Source organism: Salmo salar, chromosome 29, assembly GCF_965601325.2.
Source record: "Salmo salar chromosome 29, fSalSal1, whole genome shotgun sequence".
Classification (NCBI taxonomy): Eukaryota; Metazoa; Chordata; class Actinopteri; order Salmoniformes; family Salmonidae; genus Salmo; species Salmo salar.
Genome location: NC_138319.1, coordinates 9,083,367 through 9,102,500, shown reverse-complemented (window position 1 = coordinate 9,102,500; position 19,134 = coordinate 9,083,367). Strand labels below are relative to the sequence as shown.

The 19,134-nt window shown below is 40.9% G+C and overlaps 1 protein-coding gene across 3 annotated transcripts in view; it reads right to left on the bottom strand.

Annotated features, from left to right (window-relative positions):
- sugct (succinyl-CoA:glutarate-CoA transferase) overlaps nt 1-12,731 on the bottom strand; it is a 230,585-nt gene extending 217,854 nt beyond the window's left edge. For 2 of the 3 annotated variants that reach the window (XM_045710639.2, XM_045710641.2), the window contains exons 1-4: nt 12,541-12,731; nt 3,679-3,727; nt 3,433-3,506; nt 1,508-1,593 (exon numbers count right to left, since the gene is read on the bottom strand). In XM_045710639.2, coding sequence (XP_045566595.1) covers nt 1,508-1,593; nt 3,433-3,506; nt 3,679-3,727; nt 12,541-12,676 — 345 coding nt within the window. In that variant the 5' untranslated portion in view covers nt 12,677-12,731. The remainder of the gene's footprint in view (nt 1-1,507; nt 1,594-3,432; nt 3,507-3,678; nt 3,728-12,540) is intronic. The other variant, XM_014180625.3, reaches the window with a different exon arrangement.
- Between the last annotated feature and the right edge of the window lie 6,403 nt (nt 12,732-19,134).

Below are 19,134 nucleotides of genomic sequence, written 5' to 3'. Positions count from 1 at the left end.
CTAGCTTTTTCTGCCCTGATTCAGATGACCATCCTACCTATGTGTAACGGTTGTCGTCTGGAATGGAGGATCAAAACGCAGCAGTAATGTGGATGCTCATCTTGTATTTATTTTAAACCAAGAAAACACCAAAATAACAAAAGAAGAACTCACGAAAAACAAAACAGTCTTGTCAGGCTCACACACACAAAACAAGCTCCCACAAACACTAAACCAAACACATACCCATATATAGGACTCCCAATCAGAGGCAACGAGAAAACACCTGCCTCCAATTGAAAGTCCAACCCCAATAAACCAGACATAGAAATACAAACGACCAGAGACCACAGAAATACAAACATAGAACATTACCCAAAAACCCGGAAATAATAAATCAAACACCCTACTAAATAAACCACCACCCCGAACCACATAAAACTAATACCCTCTGCCACGTCCTGACCAAACTACAATAACAAATAACCCTTATACTGGTCAGGACGTGACACTATGCTAGATTACGGAGAAGTAATTTATACATCAGCAGGTAAGGGTGCGCGAGCGCCTAGATGTTCTTTACCATTCGGCCATCAGATTTGCCACCAATGCACCTTATAGGACACTGCACTCTATACTCCTCTGTAAACTGGTCATCTCTGTATACCCGTCGCAAGACCCACTGGTTGATCATTATTTATAAAACCCTCTTAGGCCTCACTCCCCCCTATCTGAGATATCTACTGCAGCCCTCATCCTCCACATACAACACCCGTTCTGCCAGCCACATTCTGTTAAAGGTCCCCAAAGCACACACATCCCTGGGTCGCTCGTCTTTTCAGTTCGCTGCAGCTAGCGACTGGAACGAGCTGCAACAAACACTCAAACTGGACACTTATCTCAATCTCTTCATTCAAAGACTCAATCATGGACACTTACTGACAGTTGTCTGCTTTGCGTGATGTATTATTATTGTCTCAACCGTCTTGCCCTTTGTGCCGTTTTCTGTGCCCAATAATGCGTGTACCATGTTTTTTTCTGCTACCATGTTGTGTTGCTAGCATGTTGTGTTGTCATGTGTTGCTGCCTTGCTATCTTGGGTCTCTCTTTATGTAGTGTTGTCTCTTGTCCTGATGTGTGTTTTGTCCTATATATTTTTTAATCCCGTCCCCGCAGGAGGCCTTTTGGTAGGCCGTCATTGTAAAAACGAATTTGCTCTTAGCTGACTTGCCTAGTCAAATACAATTTTTATAAAATATGATTTGTTAAGCCAAATCATGGGGGACATCCATTTCACTCCTGAACTGATTTAGGCTTGCCTAAAATAAAAATAAAAAAGTGGTGAATACTTTAGCAAAAACATTTGTTATTTAATTTATTAACATTTGTATAGTTGTCTTTTCACTATGACATTATGGAGTATTGTGTGTAGATCAATTACAAAAAATGACAACTAAATCCATTAAACTCAACTTTGTCACATAACAAAATGTGATCAAATTCAAGGGTTGATACCGACTGTATGTACCTTTTTGTTTCTGTTGACACTGAGAAAATAAGCGCTCTCATCACCAACAAACGGAGGTCCCCATGATCTGGTGTCGTCCCCAGCACCTGTCAGAAATGATCACTAATCAGAAAAAAAATACTATTTCTAATCATTTCAAATACTTTAGCTTGATTGAGGTTTCCTGGTGCAATGGAACCATTATAATAATTGCTTCAAAACTGAATTGAACCCAGGTCTGATGGATTTCACTATAATTACATTTCATAACATTATTAAGATGCCAGTGAAACATTGGCCAATGGTCACCATTGCCTGTGCTAAGGAAAGTTCAAAATCCTTCTTAAAACGCATCCTTCCTTCCACCCTTCTTTTAGGTTGTCGCTGATCTGACATGATTGGGTAGCACTTTATAATAACTCCAAGTAATAAAGCATTTTATTGATTTAATAGTAAATAGTTTATTCATCATTACGCCATTCATAATACGTTTAATATAGGTCCATAAACAATTTACTAATCATTTGTTAAGTCTTTCTGCGTGGCCTCATCTAAAGTGTGGGCCATTTATACTTTATAAATGTTTTGAGTGTAATTTCTCACAAAAAGATGGACATGGCATTGATAGACATTCCAGCAGTACCTGATGCTCCTTAATGTCTCAAAATAGCCTCAATGCTAAAATAATATGCACACAACACAGGATGTTATAACGACTGCCCATACAACTTCTCGTTTTAAAAACGGCCAGCTGTATGTGGCATCGATATGAGTCGGAAACATTTATTCAATTGGCAAAATGTACTACAAAGTGTAAATAGAATTTTGGTAATAAAGTCAGTCTCATCCAAAACTGAGATTGGTGAGAAAGGAAAACAATTGTATGTTACAGAATGAAGGGTACTGTAACAGTTTCTTGTGTTGGGTTTATTTTAATCCTTCCCACATCTGGCAGCAGCCAAGTAATCAGAAATCGGAGTGCAGCTGCATGTGACACCACCGTAACGCCCACAGTCAATTTGGTTGGACATTCGATATCCCTAAGGGGCAAATTACACAATGTACATGAGACAATGTTTTTTTTTTTTTTTTTTTCAATAGTTACAAATGTTAATGCCTTAAAAACCTCAAACCAACTATAAATTGTAGAAATGCATATACAAATATTGAAAGCATTTAATGAGACCAGAAAAAAATGAAATATTTAAAATAATTGTCCCATTGACAGTGCAATTAATTGACGGTCCCCAACTAGCCCCAGAGATAGCCTATCTAATGTCAAACCAACTTTGCATTGGTTCCACACCAGCTGGTTGAAGCTAATTGGTGAAAGAATTGGCTAGCACTAGCTAGCCTAGGCGACTTCAAAACACAAGATCTGGTTCGTCTGTTTCAAGTTATCTAGATGGGTGAGCGACTGTAACTGTGTACTGTTATTAAACATCTTATGAATCATTATAAAATACTTAACAAAGTTGTTTATAAATGTGTGACTAACTAGGTTACCAACATTTACAAATGTGGGAAAAAAATAAGAATTCTTAAACTATTTACTAATCCATTATAAATGCATTATTACGTTGAGTTAGTTTAAAGGGCTACTCATGATTGGTGAAAACACAGTGGAAGCCTTGCTTACGCCTATCAAATTATGTTACAGCAGTGATTACTTCGAGGAAGGATGCAATCCAACAGAGCCTTAAAAATATTCACAAACCTTCATGAAATAGGTTCACATTAGTCTTACACAGCAGTGACACCATGTGGCTGCTGATTGTCAGAGCCACTGACAACAGAACAACGTCAACAAATACTCTAGTCTAGGATCTTGTCAAAGCTGCAAGTGAGCACCTTTCGTAACTGCACGTTTACATTTTCCACCGACAACAATCAATATTTTTCCAAAACCTTACAGAATGTAACACAGAATTTGTCTCATCACTTGCCTGGTCTCTCGACTTTGATAATCTCAGCACCCAGGTCTCCCAGTATCATTGTGGCAAATGGGCCAGCCAGTACCCTGAAAAAAAAGAAGAAAATAGATCATGCACACACACAACCAATTTCTGGCCCACCTCTCTAACCTCAAGGCTGACGGATAACAAGCGAAGAACAATAAACTATATTGGATAATTGAATGAGAAAAAAATAACAAATATTCATAAAAAAAAGAGTAGGCTATGTGAATATACCTTGTGAGGTCTAGGACTTTAACACCCTCCAGTGGTTGAACATTCTCTCCTGCGTCAGACAAATAGAGTGGTTAGACTAGTACAGCAACGGGTGAAGAATAACTTGGAGCCTGTTGGTGGGCTATATGCCTTGACGAGCATAAAGCACATCAGAACGTGGGCATATAGAGTATCTGTCGAATAAAATAGTTATTGTAGTGCTGACATAGAGAGCTTGCGCTCAACGTAGGAAGCTAGCGCGCAACAGAAATACTGCCATTTAAAACAGCTGGGAACTCTGAAACCTCAGGACTTCCGACTTCAGTGCATTGAAGACAACTAAGAACTTGGAAATCAAACGAACTCTGACTGGAGAATTGTTTTTATTTTGAACTGTCAGACGTGTTTTGTTTTTTCCTCGAGTTCACGGTTGTCTTGAAAGCACCAAAAAAAATGAGTTTATCACAACAGTCATAACGTCGAACAATTACACAAGGACCACAGCTCGTGAATAGTTATCTTCACAATAATTTAAGAGTTTCTTGCAGTCTGTCTGCTGAAGAGAAAAAAGTTAAATGGAATTGGAGTCGAAAGGAGATGGTTCCTCAATGCGTAAAAAAAATTATGGATTCAAAATCGGATGTTGGAGGAGTGTGAGAGCCGTTAAATTATACAACCTCCTAAAAGGAAGCAATTCTCAAACCTTCCATAACAAAGCCATCACCTACAGAGAGATGAACTTGGAGAAGAGTCCCCTAAGCAAGCTGGTCCTGGGGCGCTGTTCACAATCACAAACAGACCCCACAGAGCCCCAGGACAGCAACACAATTAGTCCCAACTAAATCATGACAAAACAAAAAGATCATTACTTCACACATTGGAAAGAATTAACAAAAAAAACAGAGCAAACTAGAATGCTATTTGGCCCTAAACAGAGAGTACACAGTGGCAGAATACCTGACCACTGTGACTGACCCAAATTTAAGGAAAGATTTGACTGTGTACAGACGCAGTGAGCATAGCCTTGCTATTGAGAAAGGCCACCGTAGGCAGACCTGGCTCTCAAGAGAAGACAGGCTATGTGAACATTGCCCACAAAATGAGGTGGAAACTGAGCTGCACTTCCTAACCTCCTGCCAAATGTATGACCATATTAGAGATACACATTTCCCTCAGATTACACAGATCCATAAAGAATTTGAAAACAAACCCAATTTTGATAAACTCCCATATCTACTGGGTGAAATACCAGTGTACCATCACAGCAGCAATATTTGTGACCTGTTGCCATAAGGCAACCAGTGAAGAACAAACACCATTGTAAATACATTCCAAGATGGCGTAGCAGTCAGACGTCTTTGTCCTGTCGTGTCCCTTGTATATATCTTTTTACATCTTTTTCTTCACATATCTTTTTTAAATATTTTCCTTCGGATCTGGAATCCCTCAACTGAAGCTAGCCAGCTAACTACCTACCAGCTATCAGTCAGCAAACCATTGCTAGTGGTCATCAGCTAACCTTTAGTTCGGAAATCTATCGCCAGCTCGAACAACGTGACTCAAACCAGAGCATAACGGACCTATTATTATTTGATATATTTTTTTCCCTCATGCCCCTGGATTCCTACCGCAAACTCTGAACATTTTCATCTGGATCTTCGCAACTACCTAACCGCAATCACGGGTGACTGCTCCTGGCTAGCGTGTCCATCCCAGAGCAAGCACCAATTAGTCTGAAGCTAGCTCGGCCAGAGCTCCTGTGCTACCACCGAAGCCCACTCCTGGGCTACAATATCCAGACCCCTCCTACTGCCGGTACAGGGCACGGAACGCCGCCGATCCTCTACAACTGGAATACCGGCATAATCTGCCCAAGGATTCCAACAGGCCCCTCAGGCGCGATGTCCGCTGAAGGCCCATTCTGCTAACCGGCCTAATAGCTACCTAGAGCTACTTGGAACCCTACTAATTCCATGACTGGTCTAACGACGTCACCGCACGAAGAGGCAAAAACAGACTTACCCCCATCGCAACGTGTCAGCTAACTGCTAGCTTGCCAGCCCCAATCTGCTAATTGATAGCTTGTTCAGCCCCGGCCTACTAACTGTTAGCATCGGCCTGCTAACTGTCTGAATCGCCGTGTCCCCAGTCAGCCCAACCAATCACTGGACCCATATGTTCACTTGGCTACGCATGCCTCTCTCTAATATCAATATGCCTCGTCCATTACTGTCCTGGTTAGTGATTACTGTCTTATTTCACTGTAGAGCCTCTAGCCCTGCTCAATATGCCTTAACCAACCATGTTGTTCCACCTCCTACATATGCGATGACATCACCTGGTTTAAACGTCTCTAGAGACTATGTCTCTCATCATTACTCACTGCCTAGGTTTACCTACAATGTACTCACATCCTACCTTACCTTTGTCTGTACACTATGCCTTGAATCTATGCTATCGTGCCCAGAAACCTGCTCCTTTTACTCTCTGTTCCAAACGTGCCAGACAGCCAGTTCGTATAGCCTTTAGCAGTACCCTTATCCTACTTCTCTGTTCCTCTGGTGATGTGGAGGTTAATCCAGGTCGTGCAGTGCCTAGCTCCACTCCCACTCCCCAGGTGCTCTCATTTGTTGACTTCTGTAACCGTAAAAGCTTTGGTTTCATGCATGTTAACATTACAAGCCTACTCCCTAAGTTTGTTTTACTCACTGCTTTAGCACACTTTGCCAACCCGGATGTCTTAGCCGTGTCTGAATCCTGGCTTAGAAAAACCACCAAAAACCCTGAAATCTCCATCGCTAACTATAACATTTTCCGCTAAGATAGAACTGCCAAAGGGGGCAGTGTTGCAATCTACTGCAAAGATAGCCTGCAGAGTTCTGTATTACTATCCAAGTCTGTACCCAAACAATTCAAGCTTCTACTTCTAAAAATTCACCTTTCCAGAAACAAGTCTCTCACTGTTGCCGCTTGCCATAGACCTCCCTCTGCCCCCATCGGTGCCCTCGATACCATATGTGAATTGATTGCCCCCCATCTATCTTCTGAGCTCGTGCTACTAGGTGACCTAAACTGGGACATGCTTAACACCCCGGCCATCCCACAATCTAAGCTTGATGCCCTCAATCTCACAAATGATCAATGAACCTACCAGGTACAACCCCAAATCCGTAAACACGGGCACCCTCATAGATGTCATCCTAACTAACTCGCCCTCCAAATACACCTCTGCTGTTTTCAATCAAGATCTCAGCGATCACTGCCTCATTGCCTGCATCCGTAATGGGTCTGCGACCAAACGACCACCCCTCATCACTGTCAAACGCTCCCTAAAACACTTCTGCGAGCAGGCCTTTCTAATCGACCTGGCCGGGGTATCCTGGAATGACGTTGACCTCATCCTGTCAGTAGATGATGCCTGGATATTCTTTAAAAGTGCTTTCCTCACCATCTTAAATTAGCATGCCCCACTCCAAAAAAAATTGAACTAGGAATAGATATAGTCCTTGGTTCACTCTAGACATGTCTGCCCTTGACCAGCACAAAAACATCCTGTGGCGTTCTGCATTAGCATCGAATAGCCCCCGTGATATGCAACTTTTCAGGGAAGTTAGGAACAAATAGACACAGGCAGTTAGAAAAGCTAAGGCTAGCTTTTTCAAACAGAAATGTGCATCTTGTAGTACTAACTCAAAAAAGTTCTGGGACACTGTAAAGTCCATGGAGAATAAGAGCACCTCCTCCCAGCTGCCCACTGCTCTGAGGCTAGGAAACACTGTTACCACCGATAAATCCACTATAATTGAGAATTTCAATAAGCATTTCTCTACGGCTGGCCATGCTTTTCACCTGGCTACCCCTACCCCGGTCAACTGCCTGGCACCCTCCACAGCAACCTGTCAAAGCCCCCACCATTTCTCCTTCACCCAAATCCAGATAGCTGATGTTCTGAAAGAGCTGCAAAATCTGGACCCATTCAAATCAGCCGGGCTAGACAATCTGGACCCTCTCTAAAATGATCTGCCGAAATTGTTGCAACCCCTATTACTAGCCTGTTCAACCTCTCTTTCGTATCGTCTGAGATTCCCAAAGATTGGAAAGCTGCCGTGGTCATCCCCCTCTTCAAACTGCTACAGACCTACATCTAGCCTACCCTATCTTTCTAAGGTCTTCGAAAGCCAAGTTAACAAACAGATTACCAACCATTTCGAATCCCACCGCACCTTCTCCGCTATGCAATCTGGTTTCAGAGTTGGTCTCGGGTGCACCTTAGCCACGCTCAAGGTCCTAAACGACATCATAACCGCCATCGATAAGAGACATTACTGTGCAGCCGTATTCATCAACCTGGCCAAGGCTTTCGACTCTGTCAATCACCACATTCTTATTGGCAGACTCGACAGCCTTGGTTTCTCAAATGATTGCCTCGCCTGGTTTACCAACTACTTCTCTGATAGAGTTCAGTGTCAAATCGGAGGGCCTGTTGTCCGGACCTCTGGCAGTCTCTACGGGTGTGCCACAGGGTTCAATTCTCAGGCTGACTCTCTTCTCTGTATACATCAATGATGTTGCTCTTGCTGCTGGTGATTCTCTGATCCACCTCTATGCAGACGACACCATTCTGTATACTTCTGGCCCCTCTTTGGACACTGTTAACTAACCTCCAGATGAGCTTCAATGCAATACAACTCTCCTTCCGTGGCCTCCAACTGCTCTTAAACGCAGGTAAAACTAAATGCATGCTATTCAATCGATCACTGCCCGCACCTGCTCGCCCGTCCAGCATCACTACTCTGGAGGGCTCTGACTTAGAATATGTGGACAACTACAAATACCTGGGTGTCTGGTTCGACTGTAAACTCTCCTTCCAGAATCACATTAAGCATCTCCAACCCAAAATTAAATCTAGAATCAGCTTCCTATATCGCAACAAAGCATCCACCAATCATGCTGCCAAACACACCCTCGTAAAACTGACCATCCTACCGATCCTCGACTTCAGTGACGTCATCTATAAAATAGCCTCCAACACTCTACTCAACAAACTGGATGCAGTCTATCACAGTGCCATCCGTTTTGAAACCAAAGCCCCATACACTACCCACCATTGCGACCTGTACGCTCTCGTTGGTTGGCCCTCGCTTCATACTCGTCGCTAAACCCACTGGCTACAGGTTATCTACAAGTCTCTGCTTGGTAAAGCCCTGCCTTATCTCAGCTCACTGGTCACCATAGCAGCACCCACTCGTAGCACGCACTCCTGCAGGTATATAGATCACTGGTCACCCCCAAAGCCAATTCCTCCTTTGGTCGTCTTTCCTTCCAGTTCTCTGCTGCCAATGACTGGAACGAACTGCAAAAATCTCTGAAGCTGGAGACTCATATCTCCCTCAATAGCTTTAAGCACCAGCTGTCAGAGCAGCTCACAGATCACTGCACCTGTACTTAGCCCATCTGTAAACAGCCCAGCTATCTACCTACCTCATCCCCATACTGTATTTATTTATTTATCTTGCTCCTTTGCACCCCAGTATCTCTACTTGCACATTCATCTTCTGCACATCTAACATTCCAGTGTTTAATTGCTATATTCTAATTACTTCGCCACCATAGCCTATTTATTGCCTTAACTTACCTCATTTGCACTCACTGTATGTAGACTTTGTTATCTTTTGTTCTAATGTATTTTTGACTGTATGTTTTGTTTATTCCATGTTTAACTCTGTGTTGTTGTATGTGTCGAATTGCTACGCTTTATCTTGGCCAGGTCGCAGTTGCAAATGAGAACTTGTTCTCAACTAGCCTACCAGGTTAAATAAAAAAATACAACCCATATTTATTTTCCCTTCTGTACTTTAACTATTTGCACATCGTTACAACACTGTATATAGACATAATATGACATTTGAAATGTCTTTATTCTTTTGGAACTTCTGTGAGTGTAATGTTTATATCACTTTTCTTTATTATCTACTTCACTTGCTTTGGCAATGTTAATTAACATATGTTTCCCATGCCGATGAATGAAGAGAGCGAGAGATCAAAACACACCCTATGAGTAGCCTGCTAATGTACCTTTCTGGACCTTGTAAACTGTCGAGAATAGACCCATAACTGAATCAAATTGTTGGATAATCGTGACTAGGCTGTATGGTAGTCCATAGCTCCTTTCTTGTGCATTTTATTCGTCGTGTTAAACAATCGTTGGAAATGACTCGTAAGCATGCATTTCACAGTAAAGTCCACACCAGTTGTATTTGGCGCATGTGACAAATACAAATTGATTTAATTAAGTTATTTCGGCATTAAAAACAGGATGCTTGAGCAGTTGTCTTGCTCTTCACTATCACAGGGCTAATATCAAATTCAATACTATGCATGCCAGTCTCTCTTGGCTAAAAGTATATACTAAATACTGAGTTAATTTTAGTATAATGTAAACAAATGGTATCCTTTCAGTTGAGCGTACTAGCGCTTCGCCTGTCTACCAGAAGTTGATGCTGTTGCTACGCAACCTCTTGCTAGCATAAGAAATTAATAACTAGACATTTTACGACTTCAGGTGTGTTCGTAAATTCAATCTGGAGTGCCAGAGTATACATGGGTGTTCATAAATTCAGACCGTTCAAAGCGCACACTGCCCGAGGAATAGGGTTGATCCGAGCCTTCTGACCTCCCTCACAACGGCAGTCAAGCACCCAAGCTAACTGGCTAAAGTTGGCTAGCTACTTCCAGACACATAAGAGAACGTCACACTGACCATTTTACTCAGCCTAGCAGAGAGTGTTGGTGACTGTGCTGCTGGCAACAATTTAATTATACTTTTTTGCCAAAGTGTGTTTGAAAATTCAATAGCTATGCTGAGCTTTGGCACACTCAGACGAGAGTGCTCTGAAATCGGAGTAGATAGTCAGAGCAAATTTTTACAAACGCACCCGAATGAACAATGTCCATTGAGAACACACAACTATACCACTTAGCTAAGAATGACGTGAATAATCATGTCAACAAACGTTGAGTAGTTAGATAGTTAATATACTGGCAAGTTTGATGTAATAGTAGCCAACTAACATTAGGTAGCTAGCTAACATACCGGTACATACTGCTGTAATGATATGCTATGCGGTTCATAAAGATAGCATAACTAACAAATTGTCAGCCAACATAACGTGTAACGTAACTTACTTGAAAAGTCATTACTTTATTACATTGCTCAACATTTTCTTAACATTGCTTAAACTAATTATGACCAATGACTTGGTATCCGCTCTCGTTGGAATTCAGCTGCATATTTTCCTCAAATTTGAAAATGTTGAAGCCCCGCCCATTTTATGAAGAATTGCATTATGGGCCCCAAAAGTCCAGAAGTAGTGTCCACTGCTTGGATACTTTGTATTTTGGCGAATGTAGTACAACATCCGTGAACTTTTGGAATACTAACTATATCCATACTATGACCAATAAGCATACTACATACTCAATTTACATCACAAATAGTACTGTTAGTATGAGTATTCGAACACAGCTAAGGAGAAACTGACTGCATCAATTTTTGTTTTAAATTTATACAACAGGTGGGTCCAATCCTAATTGGTTATCACTGGCTAAATCTATGGTGTTAAAATGAATATTTACTCTGTTCCATCTGACTGCGCAATCCACTGTCATCAGCCCAGACACTAGCTAACACAGAGAAAGTCCGAACAGCTTTCCCAGTTTGACAACAGATGCCGCTCCAGCGGGAAAAATCATTAGGCAAATATCACAGCCAACCACAACACTGGCAGGTAAGTAATACTGTGAAACACTATCATTCCACTGTTTGCATCAGATATATTATGGATATTTTCAGAAATTACAACCAAATATCCTGTGTAGCACCATTAAAATAACTGAGAGAAAGCAGTGCTCGGAGGGCTGGGGCGAAGGACGCTGTGTGCAGTGTCCTACTGTGGCTTGCTAGCAGCCTCAATGGTAGTAAACATGGCATGTAGTAAAAGTGGTCTGCAGATAGACCCTACTCGTATGTCTAACTCTGAATGACTGACAGGGAGCACTGTATTGAAGCCACCACACAGCCATCTTGGTACTCTTCAATTGTAAAAAAGACTTGGAAAGCTATAGAGATGCATTTATTAATGTCTACATTCATTTGACACATGTATTATATTACATACATCTTAATGTATACTTTTAAATTATAATATGTGAGCTAAACATAAAAATATATAAAAACATTCCTTCAAGTTATTTTTTTTGAGTACTAATGTTACTGTCCCCAATACTACAAAATACTTTCATACATTATTTTGTCTTTAAAACATGTAGTAGTAATACTGTAGAATTACATTAATTCCTATGGAGGACTGCACCTACTAGGGTGGGACAATATGTCCGACCAGTGGCTTCAAAGCCTCTCAATGGCCAATACATAGCATCAGCAATCCAGGGTTTAAAAACAGAATTGGTTTTGCCCCATAGTTGCGCATGGTCGGTTTTGTGGGTAACTAACCTTCTTGAAATGGAGAGTAATGGTTACTCCAAACAGTTTTCTATTTGACAGATTCAGGTAGGTCCCGCCCTATTTACTAAGCCTGTCCAATAGAAACGCTAGGTTGTTGAAACGTCGGAGTGTTGATTAAACCCATGCATAGTCCTAGGTCATCAACATGTTGATGAGTGAAAAGTCTACCAGTATTTGTCCACTACACAATATCAAATATTTGTTCATGGTGTTTAGACCCTACTTCGATAAGGATATCCAACAATTTGATAATTGCTGAATAGCAGCATACTATCGGCGAGAAGTTTAATGACACATTAATTCGCTATCGTACTTGTAGGCAAGTAAAGGACAAGAAAACGGCACTTCAGCTGAAATACCTGGTTGTGTGTTGGAAAGCAGCCGCCTGAGATTAGCGCGACTACTTTGATGTTGTCGAAAAATACAGGGTTGAATCCCGCTGGCCAAGAGCCGAAGAAATGCACCGCACTTGAAGCGTGTTAGTGTCGTCGACATGTTTTTGGAGTTTTTATTTACAGCAATGTCCGTGTCAGAGTGGTAGCCCTACACTAGCCTATCAGAAGGCATTGAATAGCCCTGCCTCCTCTTGGGTGCGTTCAAGACACACGTTCTACTCTTACTGGCACAATAACATTTCATATTGAAGTGGTGGGGTGAACAGACAGTTTAAAAAAAAATTATTGTCTAATTTCTTAATGAAGTCATTTTTGGTGATGTCTAGTGTAGAAGACAATCACAGACAGCAAGAAAAGGTCGGGGTCCACGCCTTGGTTCTGCTTCCCCCACATGGATAGGGTAATACGGGGTAAACAGAACCAGCTAAGAATAATGTCTAATTGCTGACTCAAAAAGCAACGTTTGGAGAAAAAAAATTGGTAGGTTGATGAAGGTCATGCATAGGCGAATAAACTATAAAGGGAAATAAATGGCTACAGTTTACACTTTTTTCGTTTTTTCATGAACTGTTGTTTTTAGAAAAGGGGCAGGTTATTTTAAGTACCGGAGGTGCCAGGTACCCGGTAGAAGATTATGGCATAGGGTTTCACACAAGTGTGTTAAAATCAATTTAATCCGTTCTATTTAGAAATTATTTAGTAAGTAATACTTAAAAGCTAAGTCTAGTTGTCTTATTTTAATTATTTAAATAAAATATTTGGCGGAAATGGTGTGGCACATGTCACCATTAATATCTCCACTATGAGGAGATTTGATGTAAAAGTCCCTATTTTTAACTCACATGCTCTTTGTTCTTTCTTTGTTGTTCCTTTTCCACACCATCCATTATGTACAATTGCACTAAATAGTATTTCAATAATGCAAGATTTTTAATCCCAGCAGTCTTTAAAATGACATTCAGAAGCAAAAGGTTTTCAATAGTTGTTTTTAATTCATTAAAAACAAATTTAATTGGAATATAATATTGGAATGGAATATAACTAATAACATGAAATAAAATTGGAATATAACACTTAATAACAATAACTTAGTAATTCATTCAATGTAACATTGATGTGGCAACTCTCTTATGCTCTGCTATTGCACGATTGTAATTTGTACATAGGTCACCAATAAAATAAGCTATCCCCAATAAATTAGAGCACAACTCATGAGCCTACCTTCTGCACTGCTCACACCTAATCCAGTCCCCACCTGTGACTGAAAACAGGGGGAGAAATGCCAATTGAAAAGCTCTATCTTAAAAACATAGCTAGCTATCTAGCTACATGACATAAAATGCTGTGTAAAATAGATAAAAGGCTTTAAAGTAACATTAAAGCTATCAGTCACTAGTGGAAACATTTACTAATGCAATTGAGTTACATTATCTTTTTGATGTATTTTTGATGTTGTTGCCTTACAACCTGTAATTAAAATAGATTTTTGGGGGGTTTGTATCATTTGATTTACACAACATGCCTATCACTTTGAAGATGCAAAATATTTTAAATTGTAAAACAAACAAGAAATAAGACAACTTGAGCGTGCATAACTATTCACCACTCCAAAGTCAATACTTTGTAGAGCCACCTTTTGCAGCAAATACAGCTGCAAGTCTCTTGGGGTATGTCTCTATAAGCTTGGCACATCTAGCCACTGGGATTTTTTCCCATTCTTCAAGGCAAAACTGCTCCAGCTCCTTCAAGTTGGATGGGTTCCGCTGGTGTACAGCAATCTTTACGTCATACCACAGATTCTCAATTGGATTGAGGTCTGGGCTTTGATTAGGCCATTCCAAGACATTTAAATGTGTCCCCTTAAAACCTGTTAGGGCTAGGGGGCAGCATTGACACGGCTGGATAAAAAACATACCCGATTTAATCTGGTTACCACTCCTACTCAGTAACTAGAATATGCATATACTTATTACATATGGATAGAAAACACCCTAAATTTTCTAAAACTGTTTGAATGGTGTCTGTGAGTATAACAGAACTCAAATGGCAGGTCAAAACCTGAGAGATTCCTTTACAGGAAGTGGCCTGTCTGACCATTTCTGGAACTTCTTTGCCATCTCTATCATTTACTAAGGATCTCTGCTCTAACGTGACACTTCCCACGTCGTCCATAGGCTCTCATAGCCCGGGAAAAAAGAGAATGTCGTCATTCCAGCCCCAGGCTGAAACACATTATCGCCTTTCTCAAGTGGCCCATCAAGAGACACTAGCTTATGCGCGTGACCCCGACCGCCCCCGCCTTTGGGATTTTTTCCTCTGTTTGCCGAAAAGGAGATTCCCTGTCGGAATTTTACCGCTTTTCTACGAGAAAAATGACGTAAAAATTGATTTTAAACAGCGGTTGACATGCTTCGACGTACGGCAATTGAATACTTTGAATTTTATTGTCAGGAATTGCGCCAAGCGTGCGACACTTCTTTACTATTTCGGATAGTGTCTGGAACGCACGAACAAAACGCCGCTATTCGGATATAACGATGGATTATTTTGGACCAAACCAACATTTGTTATTGAAGTAGACGTCCTGGGTGTGCATTCTGACGAAGACAACAAAAGGTAATGACATTTTTATAATAGTAAATATGATTATGGTGAGTGCTAAACTTGCCGGATGTCTAAATAGCGAGCCCGTGATGCCTGGGCTATATACTTAGAATATTGCAAAATGTGCTTTCACCAAAAAGCTATTTTAAAATCGGACATATCGAGTGCATAGAGGAGGTCTGTATCTATAATTCTTAAAATAATTGTTATGCTTTTTGTGAACGTTTATCGTGAGTAATTTAGTAAAATGTTAGCGAATTCCCCGTAAGTTTGCGGGGGGGTATGCTAGTTCTGAACGTCACATGCTAATGTAAAAAGCTGGTTTTTGATATAAATATGAACTTGATTGAACAAAACATGCATGTATTGTATAACATAATGTCCTAGGGTTGTCATCTGATGAAGATCATCAAAGGTGAGTGCTGCATTTAGCTGTCTTCTGGGTTTTGGTGACATTATATGCTGGCTTGAAAAATGGGTGTCTGATTATTTCTGGCTTGGTACTCTGCTGACATAATCTAATGTTTTGCTTTCGTTGTAAAGCCTTTTTGAAATCGGACAGTGTGGTTAGATTAACGAGAGTCTTATCTTTAAATGGCTGTAAAATAGTCATATGTTTGAGAAATTGAAGTAATAGGATTTTGAAGATTTTGAAAATCGCGCCACAGGCTGGCAGTGGATGTTACGTAGGTGGGACGAATTCGTCCCGCCGGTCCCATAGAGGTTAAACCACTCGAGTGTTGCTTTATCAGTATGCTTAGGGTCATTGTCCTGCTTGAAGGTGAACCTCCGTCCCAGTCTCAAATCTCTGGAAGACTGAAACCGGTTTCCCTCAAGAATGTCCCTGTATTTAGCGCCATCCATCATTCCTTCAATTCTGACCAGTTTCCCAGTCCCTGCCAATGAAAAACATTCCCACAGCATGATGCTGCCACAACCATGCTTCTCTGTGGGGATGGTGTTCTTGGGGTGATGAAAGGTGTTGGGTTTGCGCCAGACATAGCGTATCCCTTGTTGGCCAAATGCTACATTTCAGTCTCTTCTGACCAGAGTACCTTTTTCCATATGTTTTGGGAGTCTCCCACATGCCTTTGGCAAAGACCAAATGTGTGTGCTTATTTTTTTTGTTAACCTGTTGAGGACAGACGTTCCCCGTTCCGCCTGCGGAACCCCGAGCCAACAGCCAATGGCATCGCACGGCACGAAATACAAAACCAACTAAAATACCACAATTCAATTTTCTCAAAAAATCAACTATTTTACACCATTTTAAAGATAAGACTCTCGTTAATCTAACCACACTGTCCGATTTCAAAAAGGCTTTACAGCGAAAGCAAAACATTAGATTATGTTAGGAGAGTACATAGACACAAATAATCACACAGCCATTTTCCAAGCAAGCATATATGTCACATAAACCCAAACCACAGCTAAATGTAGCACTAACCTTTGATGATCTTCATCAGATGACATTCCTAGGACATTATGTTATACAATACATGCATGTTTTGTTCAATCAAGTTCATATTTATATCAAAAACCAGCTTTTTACATTAGCATGTGATGTTCAGAACTAGCATACCCACTGAAAACTTCCGGTGAATTTACTAAATTACTCATGATAAACGTTCACAAAAAACATAACAATTATTTTAAGAATTATAGATACAGAACTCCTTTATGCAATCGCTATGTCCGATTTTAAAATAGCTTTTCAGCGAAAGCACATTTTGCAATATTCTGAGTAGATAGCTCGGCCATCACGGCTAGCTATTTTGACATCCGCCAACTTCGGGGTCAACTAAACTCAGAATTACTATTAGAAAAATTGGATTACCTTTGCTGTTCTTCGTCAGAATGCACTTCCAGGACTTCTACTTCAACAACAAATGTTGTTTTGGTTCCAAATAATCCATAGTTATATCCAAATAAATTTCTATCCAAATCTACTAATTATATGCATATTCTAGTTTCTGGGCAGGAGTAGTAACCAGATTAAATCGGGTACGTTATTTATCCGGCCGTGAAAATACTGGCCCCTATGCCAAAGAAGTTAAGCAATGTTTTTTTTTCTGGCCACTCTTCCGTAAAGCCCAGCTCTGTGGAGTGTACGGCTTAAAGTGGTCCTATGAACAGATACTCCAATCTCCGCTGTGGAGCTTTGCAGCTCCTTCAGGTTTATCTTTGGTCTCTTTGTTGCCTCTCTGATTAATGCCCTCCTTGCCTGTTCTGTGAGATTTGGTGGGCGGCCCTCTCTTGGCAGGTTTGTTTCTTTCAATTTTTTATAATGGATTTAGTGGTGCTCCATGGGATGTTCAACATTTCTGATACTTTTTTATAACCCAACCCTGATCCACAACTTTGTCCCTGAACTGTTTGGAGCGCTCCTTGGTCTTCATGGTGTCGCTTACTTGGTGGTGCCCCTTGCTTAGTGGTGTTGCAGACTCTGGGGCCTTTCAGAACAGGTGTATATATACTGAGATTATGCGACAGCTAGATACAGTTGAAGTCGGAAGTTTACATACACTTAGGTTGGAGTCATTAAAACTCGTTTTTCAACCACTCCACAAATTTCTTGATAACAAACTATAGTTTTGGCAAGTCGGTTAGGACATCTACTTTGTGCATGACACAAGTAATTTTTCCAACAATTGTTTACAGACAGATTATTTCACTTATAATTCACTGTATCACAATTCCAGTGGGTCAGAAGTTGACTGTGCCTTTAAACAGCTTGTAAAATTCCAGAAAATGATGTGATGGCTTTACATAGGTTAATTGACATCATTTGAGTTAATTGGAGGTGTACCTATGGATGTATTTCAAGGTCTACCTTCAAACTCAGTGCCTCTTTGCTTGACATCATAGGAAAATCAAAAGAAATCAGCCAAGACCTAAGAATTGTTTTTGTAGACCTCCACAAGTCTGGTTCATCCTTGGGAGCAATTTCCAAATGCCTGATTGTACCACGTTAATCTGTACAAAAATATTATGCGAGTATAAACACCATGGGACCACGCAGCCATCATACCACTCAGGAAGGAGACGAGTTCTGTCTCCTAGAGATGAACGTACTTTGGTGCGAAAAGTGCAAATCAATCCCAGAACAACAGCAAAGGACCTTGTGAAGATGCTGGAGGAAACAGGTACAAAAGTATCGATATCCACAGTAAAACGAGTCATATATCGACATAACCTGAAAGGCCGCTCAGCAAGGAAGAAACCACTGCTCCAAAACCGCCATAAAAAAGCCAGACTATGGTTTGCAACTGAACATGGGGACAAAGATCGTACTTTTTGGAGAAATGTCCTCTGGTCTGATAAAACAAAAATAGAACTGTTTGGCTATAATGACCATCATTATGTTTGGAGGAAAAAGGGGCAGGCTTGCAAGCCAAAGAACATCATCCCAACCGGGAAGCACGGGGATGGCAGCATCATGTTGTCAGGGTGCTTTGCTGCAAGAGGGACTGGTGCACTTCACAAAATTTACGGCATCATGAGGTAGGAAAATTACATGGATATATTGAAGCAACATCTCAAGACATCAGTCAGGATGTTAAAGCTTGGTCGCAAATGAGTCTTCCAAATGGACAATGATCCCAAGCATACTTCCAAAGTTGTGGCAAAATGGCTTAAGGACAACAAAGTCAAGGTATTAGAGTGGCCATCACAAAGCCCTGACCTCAATCCCATAGAACATTTGTGGGCAGAACTGAAAGTGTGTGCGAGCAAAGGAGGCCTACAAACCTGACTCAGTTACACCAGCTCTGTCAGGAGAAATGTGCCAAAATTCACCCAACTTATTGTGAGAAGCTTGTGGAAGGCTACCCGAAATGTTTGACCCAAGTTAAACAATTTAAAGGCAATGCTACCAAATACTAATTGAGTGTATGTAAACTTCTGACCCACTGGGATTGTGATGAAAGAAATAAAAGCTGAAATAAATTACTC